A 21,121-nucleotide genomic window follows, 5' to 3' on the forward strand; every position below is an offset into this window, starting at 1 on the left:
TTTGTTAAAATGCTCCCTGTTCTAAATATTCATGCAAACATGCTGATGAACACTATTAATTCCAAATATATCAATGTGTGTATTAATTTTCTGAAGTATGATAGTTATTTTTCTTACACGTTTTATCCGCTTAGAACAAAAAAAAAAGTAATTTGAGACTAAATTCAGGCAAACGATTCATTAACTGTGACACCATTTTATCTGGACTGCAGTGTCCATGTGGTAATGCATGCATTTCTGGTTTTGAATACAAGTGTATACTATTGTCAAGTTCAATCATCACTAGCCCTGCTTTTTAACAAACCCATGATATGTTTATGGATCAACACACACACACATACCTCTGTACTGACCAAAATGTCCATGTACACTACTGCACTGATTTATTTATATGAAAATAAAAATTGTAATTACACATTACATGTTTTCAGTGTCTCAATCTGCAGTGCTGAGAAAACTACAAAAAATATCTCGAGAAAACTAAACGCATGTCAGATATTCATCTTTATTAACAAATAAAAGGGAAAACAGCAATTTCATTCAGGTCCCCATTCTAACAGGTCATCTGGATATCATCCATCTTTCTTTTCCTCCTCCATGGTGTACAGGAGATTCACAGGACCTCGAACCGGCAGGAAAATTATCTACTTCACAGCCTCACATCCTACAGGGGGGGGAAAAAAGAGCAAAAAGCTTAAAAATATTTCTGCAGCTCTAACAAAGTACAATGCTCAATAAACATGAACAGCAAACCGGTAAGACCTGAAATTCAATCACTATCTAATGTGTATACTTGCATTGGTTACCTCTCTAAATTGACCGTAGGTGTGAAACTGGGTGGACTGTTTGCTCCCTGTGATGGACTGGCAATCTGTCCAGGGTCTATCCTGCCTTTAGCCCAGTGTTTCTCAATTCTGATCCTCAGGGACCACTGCCCTGCATGTTAACGTTGCCCTGCTCCAACACACCTGATTCAAATGAATGAGTCGTTATCAGGCTTTTGCAGAGCTTGATGACGAGCTGACCATTCGAAACAGGTGTGTCGGAGCAGGGCAACATCTAAAACATGCAGTGGTCCCTGAGGACCAGAATTGAGAAACACTGCTTTAACCCTATATCATCTGGGATAGGCACCAGCACCCCAATGACCTCCATGTGGAGGATTAAGCGGTAGAATGAATGGTTGAAAGGTACTGCTTTATTTGAGCTGACTAATGAAAGGAAGTCAATGCAGTAGACTAAGAACAAGAACTGCGCAAAACCTCTGTGTGTGACACCGTCTCCATTCACCGACACCTCCACTTCCACTTCAAAAGTAGTCATTCATGATTTGCTATGCAGGTCAGCCTCTTGTAAGTTGTGCTAGCTAAGGTCTGTGTATATGAACTTACGCTATGCAGCTGGTTTGGGTTTGAAGACTTTGACATTGGATTCTGCGGCCTTCAGCGCCTCGGCTTTCAGCTGTGGCTTCAGCGCAGCGCGCACCGCGCTGGCGCAGATAGAAGAGAAGCGGATGTAGCTGCAGAGAACACAGACACACTTGTTAGCCGCATGCTAAAGGGCAAGCGAATATAATAGGGAACAGTATGGAAATGACAACTGTAACTGCACACGGCAAATTGCGCCATCTAAACATTGACAGAAAAGAGTCAAGTAGACGGCTGCTGTGACGCACGTGCTATAAATTAAAAGTATGAAAGGCAAAGCTAACACGGCATACTAGCATAGCAACGCAACTCCGGTAACATTTGATTACGATAACGAGTAACACTTCGTTTTCAGTTATGTTGACAATTCCTTCTAAACAACACCTCAGTCGTCAGTGACTATGAAGCTGACTCGGTAAATACATATTTTATCGAATGTTACTACCTTAAGCCTGCTTGTCTCCAGTAAGCGACCATCTTGCCTGTGTTATGCTCTCAAGGACAGGTCGGATGCGTGCGTAATGACGTCATGTCAGTTACGCAGGTTTATGGGCTTCTTCCGCAACCAATAAGAACAGTCCAGAATCATGATTGACAGTTTATACGGTTTCTTCCCCGCCCCTCATGTAGAGATCTATTTTGACCTTTGTCTATTTGGTTCGGTGACCGATTGAACTGTAAATTACTAAATTAACGGGTTTGACTGATTATTAGATTGGAGAATATTATCCCTGAATTTTTTTTTTTCAACAGGGGCACAAAAACCCACAGCCGAGGGGGTAAATTACTATTTGATTTGGTCCTTCTCCTGACATAGGCAAACCTCCTCCTTGTTGACATAAGTTTAAACTTTATTAAGAAAAAGACATGGTTACAACAAAGCAATTTGCCCACATTTTATGCTAAGTTTATATTCTTCAGAATCAGGGCTCAGGAAATGCCATGCATCTGTTACTGAGTTTCACGTCAAGCAGACTGACGGACACACACCTGCCACATGTGTAAATAGGGCCTCACAGACAGTTTTATATAATTAACAGAGATCGCCGTCGCTGCTGAGGCTCCATTCGTTAAAGCGTTTTCTTGTTCCCTCCCTCTTTCCCAGTAACATCGGTCACGCTGTCACCAGTCACCGGCTCCCGTGCCTTGACAGAAAACACTGTAAAAATGAAGATCTGGTCGTCGGAGCACATTTTCAAGTGAGTACGTTTGGTTTGCGATGACTGTTTAAACACGTAAGGACGTTTAGTAACTGATTCCCCTCTCGTAGAAACAGTTTTGTGCTGTCCATCCACACTTTCCCGGCAACAGCTGCTAGCCACTTTAGCTGCTACGGCTACACATAACTTCACACAAAGAGCCCAATACTTTTACGTAAAACTACACGTTACCAAATTAAACATGTGTCTATGTTTGTTGGCTAACACGTTGAGTGACCAAACCCGGTCTCATTCGCTTGTGAGGTTATTTAGCTGCTGTCGTCATTTGTCACTCTTTGACCGCTGTAAGTGAACCGAACAGTTTTAGCTAGCTCAGTTAACGGTGAGGCTAGCTTTAGCCGCGAGCCAGCGTCAGGTCATCTGATGCTACCTGCTGAAATAAATGCTCAAAAACAAAATAATCTTTTTAATGTGGGTTAGCTATTTGTGTGCCACAGTTTTGTTACATTGTGACATGGGTTACAATGTGTATTGTGTAAAGCACTTCGGGTTGCATATTTGCATGAAAAGTGCTGTAAAAATGTATTGCCTAAGTGATTGGTCAGTACAGATAATACAGATTATCTCCATGATCCACAATGAAATTATTAAAATATGCCATGTCATTAATGGTAAAGACACATCAACTTTAAAATATTGTTTATAGTTGTGTAGTTCTATGTGACTAGCCGAGTTGTATTGTAGCCTTCGTTTGTATCAGTGAAGAGAGTTTGTATTTAGAGCTGCAACTAACGATTATTTTCATTGTCGATTATTTTCTCGATGAATCGGTTGGTCCATAAAATGTCAGAAAAAGTTAAACACGTTGATCAGTGTTCATCAAACCTGGAACTGACGATGTTCTTGAATGTCTTGTTTTGTCCACAAACCAAAATTATTCAGTTTTAATGATTTCTTTGTTATGTGAAGCAAAGAAACACAGAAAATATTCCCATTTAAGAAGCTAAAACAATCAGAAATCTTGTTTTAATCATGAAAAAAGCCGATTAACGATTATCAAAATAGTTGCCGATTAATTTAGTAATCGATTAATAATCGATTCATCGATTAATCGTTTCAGCTCTATTTGTATTAATTGATCTTTGCTGGGGAATATTTGTTGGAGAAAGAAAATAGCCTTTCTTTGTATTTTACATTTAGTTAAACAATGTTTAATTTTTCACCTTTTTCATTCACCATACTACTTGCGACTTGGCATACCAGACAGGACATCGTTTTAACATTTGCTGTTTGCAACGCAAAATTGGCTACAAAATCCAAATAATATATTTTTAAAGCATGTATACACTGATACAAGCACATTCGTAGTATATTCAATTTCAACCTTTCATGAACTGGACCAGAAATGCCTTTTAAGGATCTTGTTGTTTCTAATGTCAGTATTGGTTTTGACAGCCACCCATGGGAGACCGTGACAAAGGCGGCAATGCAGAAATACCCCAACCCCATGAACCCCTGTGTGTTTGGTGTGGACGTTCTAGACAGAAGTGTGGACACACAGGGACGATTACGCAGCACTAGACTGCTCAGCACAGAGTGGGGACTACCTGCCATTGCCAAGTCTGTAAGTTTGAGTTGAAAGGAAGCTGTAAACAGTAGTGACTGATGTAAAAAATTCCATGACTGTATTTTGTCCTATTTGCAGATGATTGGGGCAACAAGAACATGCATTTATGTTCAGGAGCATTCAATAGTGGACCCTAAAGAGAAGACCTTCGAGTTAAAATCTACAAATGTGAGTAGTGCTGATGAAGAGATGTGATTGAAAACAATTTCAATAAGAGTTCTTGTTGTTTGACACTGGCATAGTGATAATTGTGATAATCAGTTAGATCATGTTATCATTACATGTGGTGTAAAAAGACCATTGACAATTTATTCTGTCTCCCCAGATCTCATTCACTAACCTGGTATCTGTGGACGAGAAGTTGACCTACAAACCACATCCACAGGATCCAGAAAAGTAAATATCTGTTTATAGTTTTAGTAGTTTTATATATAAATTCCACATCAGGCTTGGTATTTTTGAGGTTTGTTGTGACCTTTTTGTTTGTGTTTTTCAGAACAATGCTCACGCATGAATCTCTGATCAGTGTAAAAGGTATCAGTCTTAGCAGCTACCTTGAAAGTCTCATGGCCAAGACCATCTCTGTTAACGCTGGCAAGGTGACTTCAATATGACAGTTTGACTTGTCAATAAACCTGTTGGTGAAGGCTAATGTTTAATAACGCCTCCTTTGTCTGTGTCAGGGTCGGGAGGCCATGGAGTGGGTCATCAGGCGATTAAACACAGAAATCGAGGAGCTTGCAGCGACTGCTCGCGGTACGATGCGCGCTCCCATGGCAGCAGCTGTTGCAGGCAAATGATAACGGCCTACAATGCTGCTGCTTCTTGCAACTGCCATGAACTGATGGACCTCAAACATTTTCTCCTTTAAGGGAACTTCTCATCTGCCAGCACAGCCTAGTAACCACAGCCCCATCCTGAAGTATGTTTGTATGTCACAAGAAGTTGCTTTTCCTCCCTCCTCAGCAGTCTGCTCTGATGAGTTTGACTATCTGTGTGGACTATGACAGGGAGTGTTGAGCTGATCATATCTAAAAAGACAAACAAGAAGGCAACACAAACTAACAGGCTTGAATTGAACTGCACTTGAAGCTCATAGAACTTATAGACTTGTGTGTTAAAGCTCTTTTTCTTTTCTAACGTTCACACTGTGCCTCTACATCATTCATGAACTTGCTCTTTTCTAACCCTTCTCTTCTAAGTTTTCAATTGTTCATATTTCCCAACTTTTTTTTTATTGTTTCTAAGTCTTTGTAAACACAGGTAGCACTGGCAATAGCTTGCATTAAGTCACTTGCCGAGATATCCTAAACACACAACCTCCTCAATGCAAACAGGCTGCAAATAGGGTTGGGTACCAAACTGGGTATTTTTGATGGTACTGACACAAAATGGATTATCATTTGAAAGTAGGCGGTTAGTCCTGCAAGTCCGAACAGTGTCAGTGGTCGAGTGAAGCTGACACTTTTTTGTTATGTTAAACAGGGTAAAAGTATCCAAAACCCGTACAGTTGGGAACCAGTACTCATTAAAATACCAACCCTAAGGTAAAGTAACCTGGAGCATTTGCCAGAGACTTTATCGGATGTAGTGTAACATTTAACAAGCATTTTTTTAATCTCCTGGGAAGTATTTTTAGAAATGCCAAGACTTGAGTATTTGTTTTACAGTTGGTGAATCCAAACAAGGTTGTGTCCCTAGTTACGTTTGTCATCAATCAGAGCTGAGGGCAGGTGAAGTGGCCAAACGGCACTTAAACAGAACTGGAACACAAAATGCATGCTGTCCTGTTGAGGTTTGGTCCAACCAGTACGACATTGTCCCGTGCTATCAGCTGGAAGTCTGCCTGCTTTTCTCCTCCTGTGTGTTTGTAAGGTAGCAGCAGGGGTCGGAGAATATATAGTTTTGTAGAGTGATCAATGTCATCTTAGGTTTGTTATTTATTACAATTTTCAGAGCAGACAAACAAAGCAAATGGAGTTTAGATTAATTGAAACCATGTTGTTGTCTCTTATTTCCATTCAGTTTGTTTTCTTCCACTCAGAATGAGCTGCAGCTACATGTTGGTATTCATCACCAGTGTTTTCAGCATTGTGGACACTACTGTCTTCTATTCAGGATCATTGGGTATGCCAACATGACTAAGAACCCAACTATCAATTTAGCTCTTCAAAACGGTTTATTTATAGTATTATCTATGATCAAACTGTCTCTACACTTATATATATATATTGTATATTTGTATTGGTGAATGTTGACAAAGGATGGCAAATTAATTTCATTTAGAAGCTGTAGAAGTGGTGGTGCAGTTTTTACAATTTTTTTTCCAGATGTTTTCATGTGCTACATGGTTGATTTTTGATTTTGTCAATTTGATAAATACCTCTGCGATGTGTAGGCATTATTGTGTAACTTGGCAACATCACAAATCTTCCCAGGTGCCTCCACACAGTCTCACTCCACTGTTCTTGGTCTCTTGGTTCAGTCTATTTTTGTATCTCAGTATCCTTCTGTTCCAAGTCCGCTCTGCTCCTTAACAGATGCTCTTCCTGTCAGTATCGACACAGCAACTCCTGACTGAACAAAATGTGATTTTCTATGGGGAACATTTTAAGTACAGGTGGCTGTAAATAGGCTTATATTTATATTGTGCTGTTGTGTTACATTCCAAGAATGTGAACATGAAACAGAATCCGAAAGGCGCACACAGAAATGTTTCAAAATAAAGAGATATCATTGTTTCATGAATAAATTCATGGTCCTTTTTTTAAAATTGTCTCAACTAAGAGTTCCTTCAGTAAAATGCAGACTTACACACTTAATCAGCTTTGTGTGAACTCATTTGACATTACTTTGAATGAATGGACATTAATTTATATTAAAAAGTTACAAAAGCTTTAATGAGACAGGCTAAATTCAATTTTAAAAAGTGCTTTTATTCTATCAAGAAAAAAAAGACATGGAAGTGTGTACCCTGTAACATTTGAAGCTGAATTGCAGACATTGATTTCTCACAATGGTTGAATCAGTGTGTAAATTATGAATTGAAGCGGGAATGATTTTAATTTTAAGATCAGACCAGGATAGAAGCCACTTTATATTCTAAGCACCGGTGTGTACCTTTGTCACTATCAAAGATACACACGTGTGTTTTTCTGTTGGTTGAAGCCTCTGTTTGTTGACAACACTGCAGCGTCTGAAAAGAAGGCGATGAATCCCTGTGTGGAACAAAGAAAGTGCTCTGCTCAAAATCTTTTTTTTCTCCCCTCGATATAAGATTTCACCAAAAATACTGATACTGACCTGCTCCACCTTCAGAACCGAGTTGACCAGCTGCGCTTGTTTCATTCTGGGTAAAACTACACCTTTTCCCAATTCCTCTGAAATGGAAAAAAAGTCAATACTATTCAGCGATGTCTTTGATGATCACAGTGTTTTCATTGTCCCACTCTGAAGGAGAAGATGCTGTGTATTTTGTACAATGAAGAAAAAGAGATACTTTGCCAACCATAATATGCTTAAAATAAAATTAGGAAGACTTACCATTCAGCTTTGCTAAGCCCATCTCAATTCCTTTCTTTGTACTTTTTTCTAAATCTTTGGTCTGAAAAATGAAACACCATCATTAACTGTTTTGTCCTCAGTTTGTGTTCACATGAACAAAAAGGTCTTCATTAAGTTTTTATTTAGTGTCGCCCTGTACCTGAACGTCTCCTACTTCACTTTCCATCAGTGTCAGTGTAAAACTAGACAAAACAGAAAACAGCTCATCAGTGATTAAGGTTTGAGTTTGTGAACTTCAGCACTGGCACGTGTGTGTGTGTCCATGTATTACTACTGTTGGGGCCATACAACTGCTTACACAATCACATTATGGGGACTTGTCTTCCTTGTGGGGGCAAAATGCAAGTCCCCATATTTAATTTATCATATTATAATTTAAGGTGAATAAATGTTTTAAGGTTGGATTGAGGGTTAGGGTAAGGTTAGGGTTAGGATTAAGCCAGTAGTCATTTTGGTTAAGGTGAGAGTAAGTCTCCAGTAAATGAATGTAAGTCAATGAAGTGTCCCCTGAAGTCATGGAAACCTCATGTGTGTGTATTTGTGTGTGTGTGTGTGTGTGTGTGTGTGTGTGTGTGTGTGTGCGTGTGTGTGTGTGTGAGATGCTCACTTGTCCACTGAAATCGAGCCTTTCACTCTTCCAGCATCAACACATGCTTTACTGCTCAAGTTTGAGATCTGAGGAAGGAAAAGGTTTTGCTTTGATAATTTGTTAAATGTCAGTGATTTGTCTTTTTTTTTTTTTTTAAAGTCTGCTGCATGTTCTATTTGTGCAAATTGAAGCTTTAAAACCCTCTAAAAACCAGTATATCTGTGTATCCACTGTGGACTGAGCAATGACATGAGCCACCAATGTCAATTTTTTAATCTGATTGTATGACTTATTCTTTCATATTTATGGTCCGGCATTATTTTACAATAGCTCACAATTGACAAATTAAACTGAATATTTTGATGCTAACTGACAGTGACAAGAGATATTCAGCTGCAACATGAATCTTCATCAATGAATGTTGCTCAGTTCTTTCACACTGTAACTTTAAAATGAAGTGACTGCTGTAACGTGGATGTCTAGAGCATGTCATTATCAGTCGTACAATCACAGCTTTAACACTTGACAGGGCGGCTGTATTGAAAGATGCAAAAGCACTTGCATCAAACACTTGCATATATATATATACATACAGTATATATGTGTGTGTGTGTATTTTTTTGTTTTTTACATTGGAAGTTGTATGACACATTTTCCAGTCCCGATTGCTGTGAGTGTTTTCTATTGCAACGCGTGACTATGTTGATTATGAGGTTGTACTCATAGGACAGAAATATGAAGTTACTCACCACACTGAGTTTGAACAGTGGTGTCTGAGTGCCGTTTGGCTGGATTGCAAATGCCTTGACTGCACCCAGTAAAGCCAGTCTAATGACACCAGACTGGAAGGAAAACATGGGAACCTCTGTGGCATAAACCTGCAGATTCATCGGCAGACCTGGGAACAATTTTGGGAGCTGCAGAGAGAGAAACAGATGATGCACATGAATATTATGTTGACTTCATCAACACAAATCTGATCCGAATTCAAATATGTTGCAAGAAAATCAGTGTCATCTGTACAAGTATACTCAAAAATGTTTACATTTACTGAGATTTCATATGCATCAACATACCTGAGGGATGTATGGTCCCATTGAGCTGGTATTTAGGTGCAGAGGAAAATCTGGAGGGATCTGAGATGGAGACACATCACTTCATATCCACAGATATTGTTTAGGACTAGAAAACTTTTTATTCTTCAGGTTTTGCTTACCATGCTGTCGTCAATGAAGGCCTGAATCAGTCCGGCGGAGAACAATCCATAAGAAGCGGAGTTCGGGGTGAATTCTGACAAACCCAGTGAAAACATGTAGCCCTGCTGCTCAGGCACGGTGAAAGGCTGGGCCTCAAACGGAGGCTCACTGTGATTTTTAATACTGAAGAACTCTCCCTTTAAATAAAACAATTGCAACCACTGATTACTTTTATTTAAGGGATGTTTTATCTCACATTCACAAGCCTTCATCGAGACATGGAGGCCACAGAAACAGATATAAACAGATATAGTATAATGACATACTGTAAGATGGTCCTTTGAGTCAGGTGACCTACTACCACTGCAAACAGATAACGAAGAAGTGTCTCCATGTGTGTCCTTACCTTCAGTCCTAGATTCAGACTTGAAACATCAATGACAGGTGAACCAGTGAGAGAGAGGTTCATCGCAAGAGCTTGACCCACATCGAAGGAAACTTAATAGAATAGAAACATTAGGTATTCAGTCAAATATATATGTTTGTATGTATATATATATATATACATTTATATTTTACTTTTAACTTAAGTATTAGTACTATAGTACAAGTATAATTTAATTGATTCGAGTCTTGAAGAAATTAATAATAGTAATAATACATAAAGTGCTAAAAGCATGAATAAAATCACATCAATTAAAAGTAATTACAAGCTAATGTAATATATATATATATGTGTGTGTGTATAATGAAAGTATACAGTATATTCATAAAATCACAGAGCATAAAAGAACAGCAACCACTTTTCTTAATAGAAACTGTAATACCATTCAGTGTCTGTAGGTGGTAGTCTAAGTCTGCAGTCAATTCCTGCACATGAGGGCAAATCTGAGGAGGGAAGACCAAAACAAATGTCCTTCTTCAGTTTTCTCCACTAGAAATGTGAGTCACCTGAGTGTAAAGTGAGGGAACAGTCTGCAGAAACACTCACAATGCTCTCCATTTTACTCCTGAAATGTCGTCTGATATAGCTCAAAAATGGTCGGAACATCCAACTAGAGTGTATACAGATGAAAATGCAAGGGTTTACATGTTGAAGTCGATATCAACTCTCTCTCTATTTCTCTCTCTGTGTCTCTGTTTTACAATACCTCTCTCCACCACGGAGGCGTATGTCCACATATCCAACTTGAGCGTCACAGCTGACACTGGTGACAGACAAATGCCCGTCAGCGTTTTCCCTCAGCTCCACCGCAGATATCACATCCACATTAAATAAAGCCATGTCGAAGGATCCACCAGAATGTCTGAAAATACACAGCACATCAATTCAGTGTTTCCTCATTTTGTTTTAGGTCTTCATTATAAGGTGCCAAATACATGTATGTATCTCAACCACAATGGGCTGCTTGTACAGGTTGTAAATGATCATGAATGCTTCTAAAATGACCTGATTCAGGGGTATGTTCATGGTTTCCTCCTTATTTCTTTAGATTTTGCAATAAATTCAAATAGTCATTTATCAATACTGAAACATGAACTCACTATCAGTTCTAGGCTGTCATGACAATAGTGAGCTACATACGCTCATGCTCAATTTTCTATATAAATGTAATACAAACCAAAGGCAATAGTTAACTTTCACATTCATTTAGTGTCACGCAGACACCCAAACAGGCCTGCTCATGCAACAAGGAGAAAAGAGGAACTCACTATTATCTGACATTTGAAATAAGCTCATTTGCATTTGATTCAGGGAAGTATGACATGAGCTGGTTTTTATATATGATATTCATCCAAATGTATGCTTAAAGGATAATGTAGGATAAACGAAAATGAAACTTAACCACACGTGAATGCAGCACTGGAGGTTCTGACATGATACTTCCTTATGTGTTTGACCTCAGACTCAGGCTCTTTTGAACCTGAACTTCAGTTCCTCAACATGTCTGATCAAGTATGATCACTGTAAAATAAAAATCACTTATATATGGAAGTTTTGACTGTCCAGGGCGTACCCCGCCTATCGCCCAATGTTTGCTGAGATAGGCACAGCACCCCCCGCGACCCTCTGGTGGAGGAAAAAGCGGTAGATAATGGATGGATGGATGGATATGGAAGTTTTGAGGCAGAAGCTTACAATTCAAATGAAGAAGAATGACATCATTTTTGGTATGCAAAGGCCACCGTTCCGTGGTGCACTTGGGAAAGGGAGGTGCCGCAAGCAGAGGAGTCCTCCTTTTGTTACAGTCTGCAGTCTAACAAGTATGTCCCTATAGCCTCTTTCACACTAAAATTAGCACATTTACATGTGCTTTACCCGAGTAAAGCCGCAAAAACGTTGATTAACAGCATTTTATTTGCCAGTGTTTGTGACAAAAAATCACAACTCCACAGTGCTTAAACTGGTTACTTAAGTGGTTCCTTTAGATAATCCTTTTGCGCAAAATAAATGATATTGAGCGCTGTCTACGGTCTAAACATTAAAGACTGTGAATTGCAGGGCAGTCTTACATTCATACTGATGCTGATCAGAGTGGAAGCAAAACCGATGTGCATTAATTTGCCCCCAGAATGAATGTCACTTTTCACATTTTCACTGGTAAAAGAAACAAACAAACAAAAACTCTGACCTCAGTTCCTCTGAATAGTTGCCTACATTTAGAGAGTTCTACAAACCCTGGTTCATATACAAAGATGTGGAGATGACAGAAAACTCACATGAAGCCATAGTGTGTCTTCCACTCTCCAGTTAGTGCAACACTGAGGCCTGACAAGGATGCATTGAGTCCTGTGGTTTCAGGCGAGAACTCGACAGATGGTTGTGGAAGGTCACACTTTCTTACCTTGGTGCTAAAGCACATGGAGAGAGCACAGGGAGGCATTATATGATGACACCTGAGCAATAACAACAGGTCTAATCAAGTGTACACAACACGAATATAAACACATAAGAACTTCATGAATTATATTATAATGTCACTTTAGAGAGGACTGGATTCAAAGTCACACAGATAATCAAAGACTATGATGATTCAGTGGGTTTTTTTGAGCAGTGTATACAACAAGACAAAAATATACGACAGCTGTGATTTCAAAATTCAAATGCACACATCATACTCTTCCTTAAAGAGTGGGCAGCATGAACAGGTTACCTCACATTCATATATACCTACCCTGTTAGTGTGTAGTCTATGCTGCGTAAACTGCCGCTGATGTCAGGGAGGGTGACGTTCCCCAAATTCTTCTGAATCCAGTCTGTAACTATGTTTTTTCCTGACACGACAACAACAGATAATACAGTCAGTCATACTCCAAAGTCTATTTGGTCACCTGCCAGAAACAGTCTTTTGGCGCATCGATCAGTGTACTAACTGTAAATCTCCCATTGCCTCACCATACTGAAGTCCTTTGTTGGTCAGGAGGATTTGAATTGCAGGGTTTTCTCCACAGGCACAAGAGAAAAGCCCGAGCAGCACTAACATGTGTAGATGCATGTTGCTGGCTGCACTGTATGTGAACACAAATCTTCAGTTTACATTGACTGTGAAACGCTAGTATTTCTGAAATGAAGCAGTGAAACTATGACCAAGTTATGTTGCTTACCGTACCTGAATTACTGCAGGACAAACCTTCGTGGACTTGTGGACGAATGTCTTCTCCGCTTCTCTTCTGTGGATCTATGTGCTGCAGCTTGTGCTTCCTATATATCTCTGAGAAGTGAAACTCAGTGACGTCTGACTCTGTGAGACGGCGCTGGATTGGTGGAAGGAAAACGAAAGTGTTTTTTTGATTCTTAATGACTGTAGATTACTGAGACATTACATGTGTGGGGAAAAAATCATCACATTCAACATAATAATTAAATAGGAATTGAGGTTTTGATAAAGACATACACATGGGTGGATAGCGATATATAGCCTGATCTGTGCATGCACTTGGGCACTGTGGGCACAGTAATCATGAGTGTTTTTGAAGGTAGATGTGGCTTTTTTCTTGAAGAACATCCTCATTCTTATACTTAAAGCACATGATACTCAAGAAAGGAAGTGAAACCCATGTCTTTCTTATGACTTTTACTGAACTTTTCTCTAAAAAAATTGTCATTGATGATGTTTATATTTGTTAACATTTTATTATTTATTCTATTTTTCTGTTTACATGTATATTTATTTGCATCTCCACTTACTCTCACTTGATTTTCTTGTGGAAGTTTACCAGAGGCCACATCAGTTGAAACAAAAGAGAAAAATGTGTCACACTGTTTTGTCCCTTTGTTACATTTCACTGCAGGCAAGGAAACATTCAAATCACCAGCCATAAAATATTTGATTTATTTTTTTTCTCTTATAATTCAACAAACCCTTTGTTCTCACACACCATGATTAGTTCCATTAAACCACAATCAACATGTTCACTAGGAAGAGAATATTACCAGACTTTTTTTTTTCTCCATACAACACAGTTAGGGCCAACTTGCTTGCACTTTGTATTCACTTCATCCAGAATGAAACACCAAGAAAACATACGAGCCAACAGGACTAATATACAGGCGTAACTTAGAAAACAACAACAAAAACAACCATCAAATTATTTTTGTTTAAACAACTACACATTAGTTACTCATGTAAATGTATTACAATGCACAGAGCATCATTTGATGTGAACGATGCTCTGGTCTTATGTTTTCTCCCTCACTGGGGATTAATGATATATATCGAGCAGCTCAAAAACCAGTAATAACATATTCAACCCATTGTTTTTCACACATTTCATTCCCCAGCTAGAAACACGTACACACTCACAGTTAGAACCACGTCAGACATTTTCACTGAGTCTTTGATAAGTTTGCATGAAGACATGAAGCCTGGACAGGCCTGTAAATGTCTCGTTCATGTCCCTCTGTCCAGTCAACACAACATATGGAGCGAGAGAAAACTAAGACATTTACACTATGATTGTGAGTTTGTTATTGCACATTATCACAAAGGCAAAATAAAACGATGTAGGCTACATTTCACACAAACAGCCCTCCTCTTGAGCTTCTATGTCAAGTGATGGTTTGATAATGTCTGCGTCACGACAGCCCGATGAAGTGTGGTATTCTGGGACATCACTGTTCACTAAAGGTCATCGCTGAAGCTCTCAGTCATGGATATTGTACCTGTACGCCTCTATAAGTCCTTCAACGGAGTGAATGAAACCAGATATGGCACATATGCCTCCAATAACAAAAATGGCCACGTCGAAGAAGACGTGATGCCACAGCAGATTCCTCCACTGCAGCTTCAGGTGGAAGAGGCTCGGCAAGAGGAAGCAAAGGCCAGCGCCGGTGAGACTCCCAGTTAAGCCCATGAGGAGGGCAAAATGGGGGACAAAGACAGCCATGAGCAAGGTGAAGACCACCAGGACAACTCGAAGGCCCAGACCCCATGATTTCAACTGCCCACCAGGGCCATAGCAGTCAGGAAAGAGGGCTCTGCCTCCGTCCTGGAACAAGGATTTCTCCAGAACCTCAACTGCAGCAAAGAATGGAAGTGGGTAAGACAAGAGCGCCTTGGACACGAGGAAGATGTTCACCACAGCCCTGATGGTTGAAGGCAGATTATCCGTGATGACCTCTTTGGTGGTATCTGCCCATGTTAAGTAGGCCACAAGGGCGAAGAGGCCCTTGAGGACACAAGCACTAATGTGAGTCCAGTCCATCATGCAGTGGAACTCACTGGGCCTCTGCATGTTTCCCTCCAGGGACGGGAGGAAGATCTGGGAGGTGTAGCTGAACACGATGATGCCTATGGAGATGGGGAATTTCTTCACATCAATATAAAACTTGACCTTCTCCCAGGCCCACTCACGGGCCCTGGAGAGGCAGTAGGCGATCACGACGACGTTGATGAATAAGTGCGCAACAGTGCACAGGAAGCTGAACTTGGACACGGCCTTTAGGTTCTTCAGGAACGCGCACGGCAGGAGCGCGATCGTAGCCACCACTGACCAGGCTTTCTGGGAGAAGGGAAATCCCGGGAAACTGTTGTACATCAGGTTGCCGCTGACCACCACGTACAAAATGCAGGTCATGACCAGCTCGATGATCTGAGCGACGTTGACCACGTGGCCGCCCAACGCGGGGAAGCGGGGCATGCAGCACGCGTTGGCGATGTCCACGTAGGAGTCCCTGACGCGCACTTTGATGCCATCCTCGTTCTCCTCGTACAGACACGCGATGAGGATTTTGCCCGTGTAGCAGCACACCACCGCCGCAAAGATAATGAGGAAGAGGCCGAGGTATCCGCCGTGGAGGATGGCGTACGGCAGGCCGAGGACGAACATGCCCTGCGGACACAGAAGCGCACATCAGCCACATCGCAGTGACAGGCCGGGGCCATGGCACAGCTCACACACCTTATATAATATATCTAATTATGATTTCTTTGTGTGTGTGTGTGTGTGTGTGTGTGTGTGTGACATTGTAAATGGAGCTGCTCTAATAAAATATTTTTTTTGTTTGACAGGAAAGTAAAATCGATGTATACCAAAAAAAAAAGAAAAGAGAAAACATCTGATTGAATTAATTCAACCATAACGTGCTCTGTAGCAGCACCCTAAAATAAATTGGCTTTTTAATGATGTTGGCTTTGATATGATGAATATAATTAGTAGCAGTGCATCAGGCCATTTAAAAACGAATTTTCACAATAATTCGATTAGAAATTGAAAGCTGATGGAGCCAATGATAAGCACGTGGGTGCCACTCAGCCCCAGGTCTATCAGAATCAAACAGGCCCTGCCTGCAGCTTCACTGATAAAGAGATTTGAATGAATAAATTGTAAAGACCCTCTGGTTGCAAGGTGTTCACTAAAGTGGAACGAGTGTGCTATTAAAGCTTGTATTTATATAACTCATTATTGAAGAATAAATCGGGTTTGAATGTATTTGAAAATCCCATCGTTTATTCTACATGGGCGATGATGGCGTGTTGTGGTGATAATTGTTAATTGTTGTGTTTTCCCTACTCTTTAAGAAGAAAAAAAAAAGAAGATATAAATGTTGAAAAAAATGCAACAACCTTTCATTCAAAACATTTAAAGGTACATCAATGTGAAATTAACTGCTGTGGTTTCATAAGCCTTCTCTTCCATAAAGTCAGCCATGTTGTACCAGGATTCAATATTCAAATGCCACTAAATCATACACACTGATCCTTTAATGTTTTTATAGTCTTAATTACTAATGATTCATCACATCACATGTTATTATTACCTATATATTCGCTATAATTAATATTGTACTAAAGCTGACTTCAGTAAAGACTTTAAAAACAAATCTGCCAGTAAAATTAAAATTAAAAAGATATTAATCCCACTAATGAAAACTCCACAGATTGTTTTTTACTCCAGTGTTGAATGTGGAAAAATCTTCAAGGTGACTGTGGACACTGAGGCCTCCATTCATTTTTTAACAATGACATAACACTGATGAAGTCTAGAATCACACTGATATATACCTGAATGGCGTTGGTGACGTTCCATCCAGCCTCCCAGGACGTGATTTGGGGTTTGTCCTCATCCAGAGAGCCTCCTGCAATCTTCAGTGATGAAGGCCGGGGCCCGGTGCCGTCTCTCTGGTAGTGGCTGTCTCCATCCAGCTCCCCCTCTCCCTCCTCCGTGTGTCCCCCTTCCTCCCCCTCCCCCTGAAGGACATCCATCTGCATCCCTTGCCTGTAGTCATAATCCAGGTCGTCGCACTCGGCGAAACCCAAACCCTCCTCGTCGGTCGCGGCCTGGAAGCCGAGGCGGGCGAACACCCCGCTGACCTTGGCCTGAGATTTGTTGGACACCGTGTGGGCCGCATTGGTCAGCTTGTTGGTGAGCTTGTGTCGGATGAGGTGAGCCATTTTAAACAAAACTCAAAAAAAAGGCAGTCTGCAAATATAAAGAAGTGATGTCACAGAGTAGAGAAGCAGCGAGGCGGCTGCATGCAGGTGTTTGTAATGACAGGTCTTCACTGTAAAGTCATGCCTGTTGCCTTTTTCGATGGAGCAAACCAAGAACCACAGCCTCGTGAACCGTCTCAGCCAAAACACTCAAAATAAATCCTCAGCCTCTTCTCTTGACTTGATCATCCATGTTACTCCCTCAAAAAACAGCATCGCTCATTGACTCCAAAGACTCAGAGACAGCAAATAAAGAGAGAGAAAATGTGTCCTCATGTGTGGTTAAAGGGGACAAAATTGCATTTTTCTTGTTCCAGTTGGGGGTCCTGATGGTGAGAGCGCGAGCGCTGGAATCTGTGACTGAGAGAGGGAGACAGAGAGAGAGAGAGAGAGAAGGGCGTGCACGTGTTCGCAGAGAGAGTGTTAGTGTAGCGGCTCGTGCATAGTAGAGCTGTCACGATTGGTAGAGAGAGAGAGAAAGAGAGAGAGAGATTTTCTATTTAACACTTTACATTTCAAGAATATCAGCGAATTTCACATTTTTCTGTCATAAGTCTAACAACTTCATATATTTATTTTTCAATCAAATGGATCAATTCATGTTGGAAAATGTCACACTCTTTAGTCTCTATATGTGATTTGTCAAAAATGACAATATTGACCTATTTCAGATACACACTGTATGACACACGAAAAGACATTGGAAATAAATAGGATGACATGAACATTGCTTCCCTGTTATCTCATTATTTCTGTATTAATTTATGTTAAAACTACTCTATGTGTGTGTGTGTGAGAGAGACTTTATTTAAAGGCAGCAGTGTCCCTGAAGTGTCCTCGACATTGTGCATGAATGAGGAGATACACATATTTCACCTGCCTTCATGCTGTGTTCCGTCAACAGGTCGACAGACACACACATCAGCTCAACATCTAACAAACGCCTCTGCACCCATTTTTTTTTATTGTTACACATTAAACACAATAACAGGCCATGTTTTTCAACGAGACGCACAATTTGCGTGCATACAAAAATTTACTTTGCATCAAACAAACATGACTAATACTGAATATTTCGATAAAAAAATCCCCCCCCCAAAAAAAATCAAACTCTTCCACTTGACCTGTTCAGCTGCAAAATGAATCTTATAAATTGTGAAATGAACCATATACTTTGAGTCTCTCTCTCTCTCTCTCTCTCTCTCTCTCTCTCTCTCTCTCTCTCTCTCTCTCTCTCTCTCTCTCTCTCTCTCTCTCTCTCTCTCTCTCTCTCTCTCTCTTTCTCTCTCTCTCTCTCTCTCTCTCTCACACACACACACACACACACACACACACACACACACACACACACACACACACACACACACACACACACACACACACACACACACACACACAGACACATCGCATCCTCATACTCACTGACATTTTCAGTGTTGATACACAAAGGGCCTTATTTCTATTATGTTACAGCTTAAAAAATGTGTAAAATATACACAATTAGACAATCACAGTTTTTTTTTCTACCAAATCATTTCATCCCCCCCAACCCAACAAATATAATTACATAACGGATTAAATAGGTACCTGGGTCAAAACTTTAAATATCTCCGCTTTTTAAAAATAATAACTCCCTATACCTTAACGCTTTAAATTAAAGTTAGCGCTCTGTAAGGATTTCTCAAACACTGCGTGTCAACGTCAGCTTTCCTGCTCATTGAACAGCTTGTTTCCACAGGAGCGTATTCATTCAACATGGTGTGGACTGTCGTGCAACTCGTTGCTGATTTGTTGAACATGCTGCTGCTGCTGTTGCTGCTGCTGCTCAGCACCACGGACAGCTCCTGACACGCAGCCTGGCTCCTTATCTGCTATGTCTCACTTAAATAAACGCAACAAATAACACAACATTCACATACATTTGATTCTTTATTCATTCTAACATTTTAGTGAGCTACACAGAAGATGTACACATAATCTCAGGAGGAAGCTCATTTCTCCTCCACCTCGCCTCTAATCTTCGGGAATATGATGAAGCGCCTCGTCTTTGCCTCCTTAATCTGCTGTGACACATCTGAGCAAAGCTGTCATTTTCCTGCAGCCTGCTGCAGAAATGTGACCCCCACTGCGTCAAGAAGGCTCACAAACCATGGCATTTCTCTGACAGTTGAAAAAAACAAAAAAAACAAAACACGGACCATTTCTGGCCCATTTCTGGAAGTGTAAATAAGATTGAGAGTTTTTATTTTAAATGCCAATGAGCAGACGGTGCACACACACACACACACACACACACACACACACACACACACACACACACACACACACACACACACACACACACACACACACACACACACACACAGAACAAGACGAGAGATCTAAATTTAGAATCAGCCAGAGGACAGAGAAAGTTCTGTATATTTTCATGCTCGGCCTGAGCTGCTTTGCTCTGCCAGCTGCTATTTGTGTTCAGGCCAACACTGTGTTTGTTAGTGAGTGTGTGTCATCAATGTCTGGAGGTGTGTGTGTGTGTGTGTGTGTGTGTGTGTGTGTGTGTGTGTGGGACAGTGAAGGGTCCTTGAGGCATCTTTCCCTCCCCCATCACATCCACAAACCCCGGGCTAACACTGGGACAGAGGATGGGCTGCAAATGTCACACACACACACACACACACACACACACACACACACACACACACACACACACACACACACACACACACACACACACACACACACACACACACACACACACACACACACAAACACACACGAAAAAAAGTAAGCAAGCACGTACAAATACTCGTCGCCCAAAATGTACAATTCTGAAAGTGAAATGTAAAATAAAGCAGTGATTTGTCTTCAGCACCACAGATGTATTTCAGCTGCTTCTTTCACCACAAAATGGATTTCCAGTCTGCCTTTTTTTTTTCGTAAGGGTTTAAAGATTGGTTGCTGGGGCGACCAATTTAGCTACTAAAGGCTACAAAGAGAAGGATTAATTCAAGCTTGATGTGTGTGTGTGTGTAGGCCTGAGATATGGAGGGGCTTACAGCCTTGTCTAACAGCCGTGCAGCTCTGACTGGGAGCAATAATCTCTGATAGTTGCCATGGCCACAGTAATTGTGTGTGTGCAATGACATTTTTGGAGAAAGGAGTTTTTTTTTCTCTTGATGGAAGCATAATTTAAATTATTCAAGCCAATATATTTTGTTGAGTGTTGTGTAAAAAAAGGCAAAATAAATCTTATTGAGAGGAATGAGCCCTTGGTAGGACTTTCCTTTATGATTATACAATTTTTAATTCCTGGGTGCGTTTTTTTTTTGTACATGAATGCAAAAAAATATAAATGAGTAATTAGTTTCACTCATTCATATTTGTTTCCTAATTATGCTTAGTGAAAATTAAAATGAATAAATAAATAAATAAGTGCAACGTGCAGAGCTGAAAGAATATATCCTTTTTATTACTGATATTTTGTACATGTTGAAATGGAATTACTGTTGTTATTCCATTTGCTAATTCATTGTTATTGGGGTATTTTATTTTCTCCTGGAGAAAAGGGACAGGATGACACTTACATATTGTTATGTTGTCACACATATTTCATTATAATTAACT

The 21,121-nt window shown here is 40.3% G+C and overlaps 3 protein-coding genes across 3 annotated transcripts; 1 reads left to right on the top strand and 2 right to left on the bottom strand.

Moving 5' to 3' along the window:
* Positions 1–2,542: 2,542 nt before the first annotated feature.
* Positions 2,543–6,739, top strand: LOC310931914 (PRELI domain containing protein 3B-like). Its single transcript, XM_083895158.1, has 6 exons — positions 2,543–2,626; positions 4,043–4,211; positions 4,293–4,382; positions 4,540–4,610; positions 4,711–4,813; positions 4,898–6,739. The coding sequence occupies exons 1-6, from the start codon at positions 2,595–2,597 to the stop codon at positions 5,012–5,014; spliced, it is 582 nt and encodes a 193-aa protein (XP_083751284.1). The 5' UTR covers positions 2,543–2,594; the 3' UTR covers positions 5,015–6,739.
* A 453-nt stretch (positions 6,740–7,192) lies between these two features.
* Positions 7,193–13,068, bottom strand: bpifcl (BPI fold containing family C, like). The gene is made up of 15 exons (XM_083895454.1): positions 12,961–13,068; positions 12,740–12,839; positions 12,285–12,416; positions 10,715–10,870; positions 10,555–10,618; positions 10,391–10,451; positions 9,970–10,061; positions 9,584–9,760; positions 9,444–9,503; positions 9,117–9,284; positions 8,386–8,453; positions 7,918–7,960; positions 7,758–7,818; positions 7,518–7,594; positions 7,193–7,432 (listed from the first exon to the last, which is right to left on the bottom strand). Exons 1-15 carry the CDS (start codon positions 13,058–13,060, stop codon positions 7,346–7,348), a joined length of 1,446 nt encoding a protein of 481 aa, XP_083751580.1. The 5' UTR covers positions 13,061–13,068; the 3' UTR covers positions 7,193–7,345.
* A 1,640-nt stretch (positions 13,069–14,708) lies between these two features.
* Positions 14,709–17,458, bottom strand: LOC310931650 (vesicular inhibitory amino acid transporter-like; the record flags this gene model as incomplete). Its single annotated transcript, XM_083894871.1, has 2 exons — positions 14,709–15,896; positions 17,069–17,458. 2 exons carry the CDS (start codon positions 17,456–17,458, stop codon positions 14,709–14,711), a joined length of 1,578 nt encoding a protein of 525 aa, XP_083750997.1.
* Positions 17,459–21,121: the final 3,663 nt, after the last annotated feature.

This window comes from Microchirus variegatus, assembly GCF_963457635.1.
Source record: "Microchirus variegatus genome assembly, chromosome: 9".
Classification (NCBI taxonomy): Eukaryota; Metazoa; Chordata; class Actinopteri; order Pleuronectiformes; family Soleidae; genus Microchirus; species Microchirus variegatus.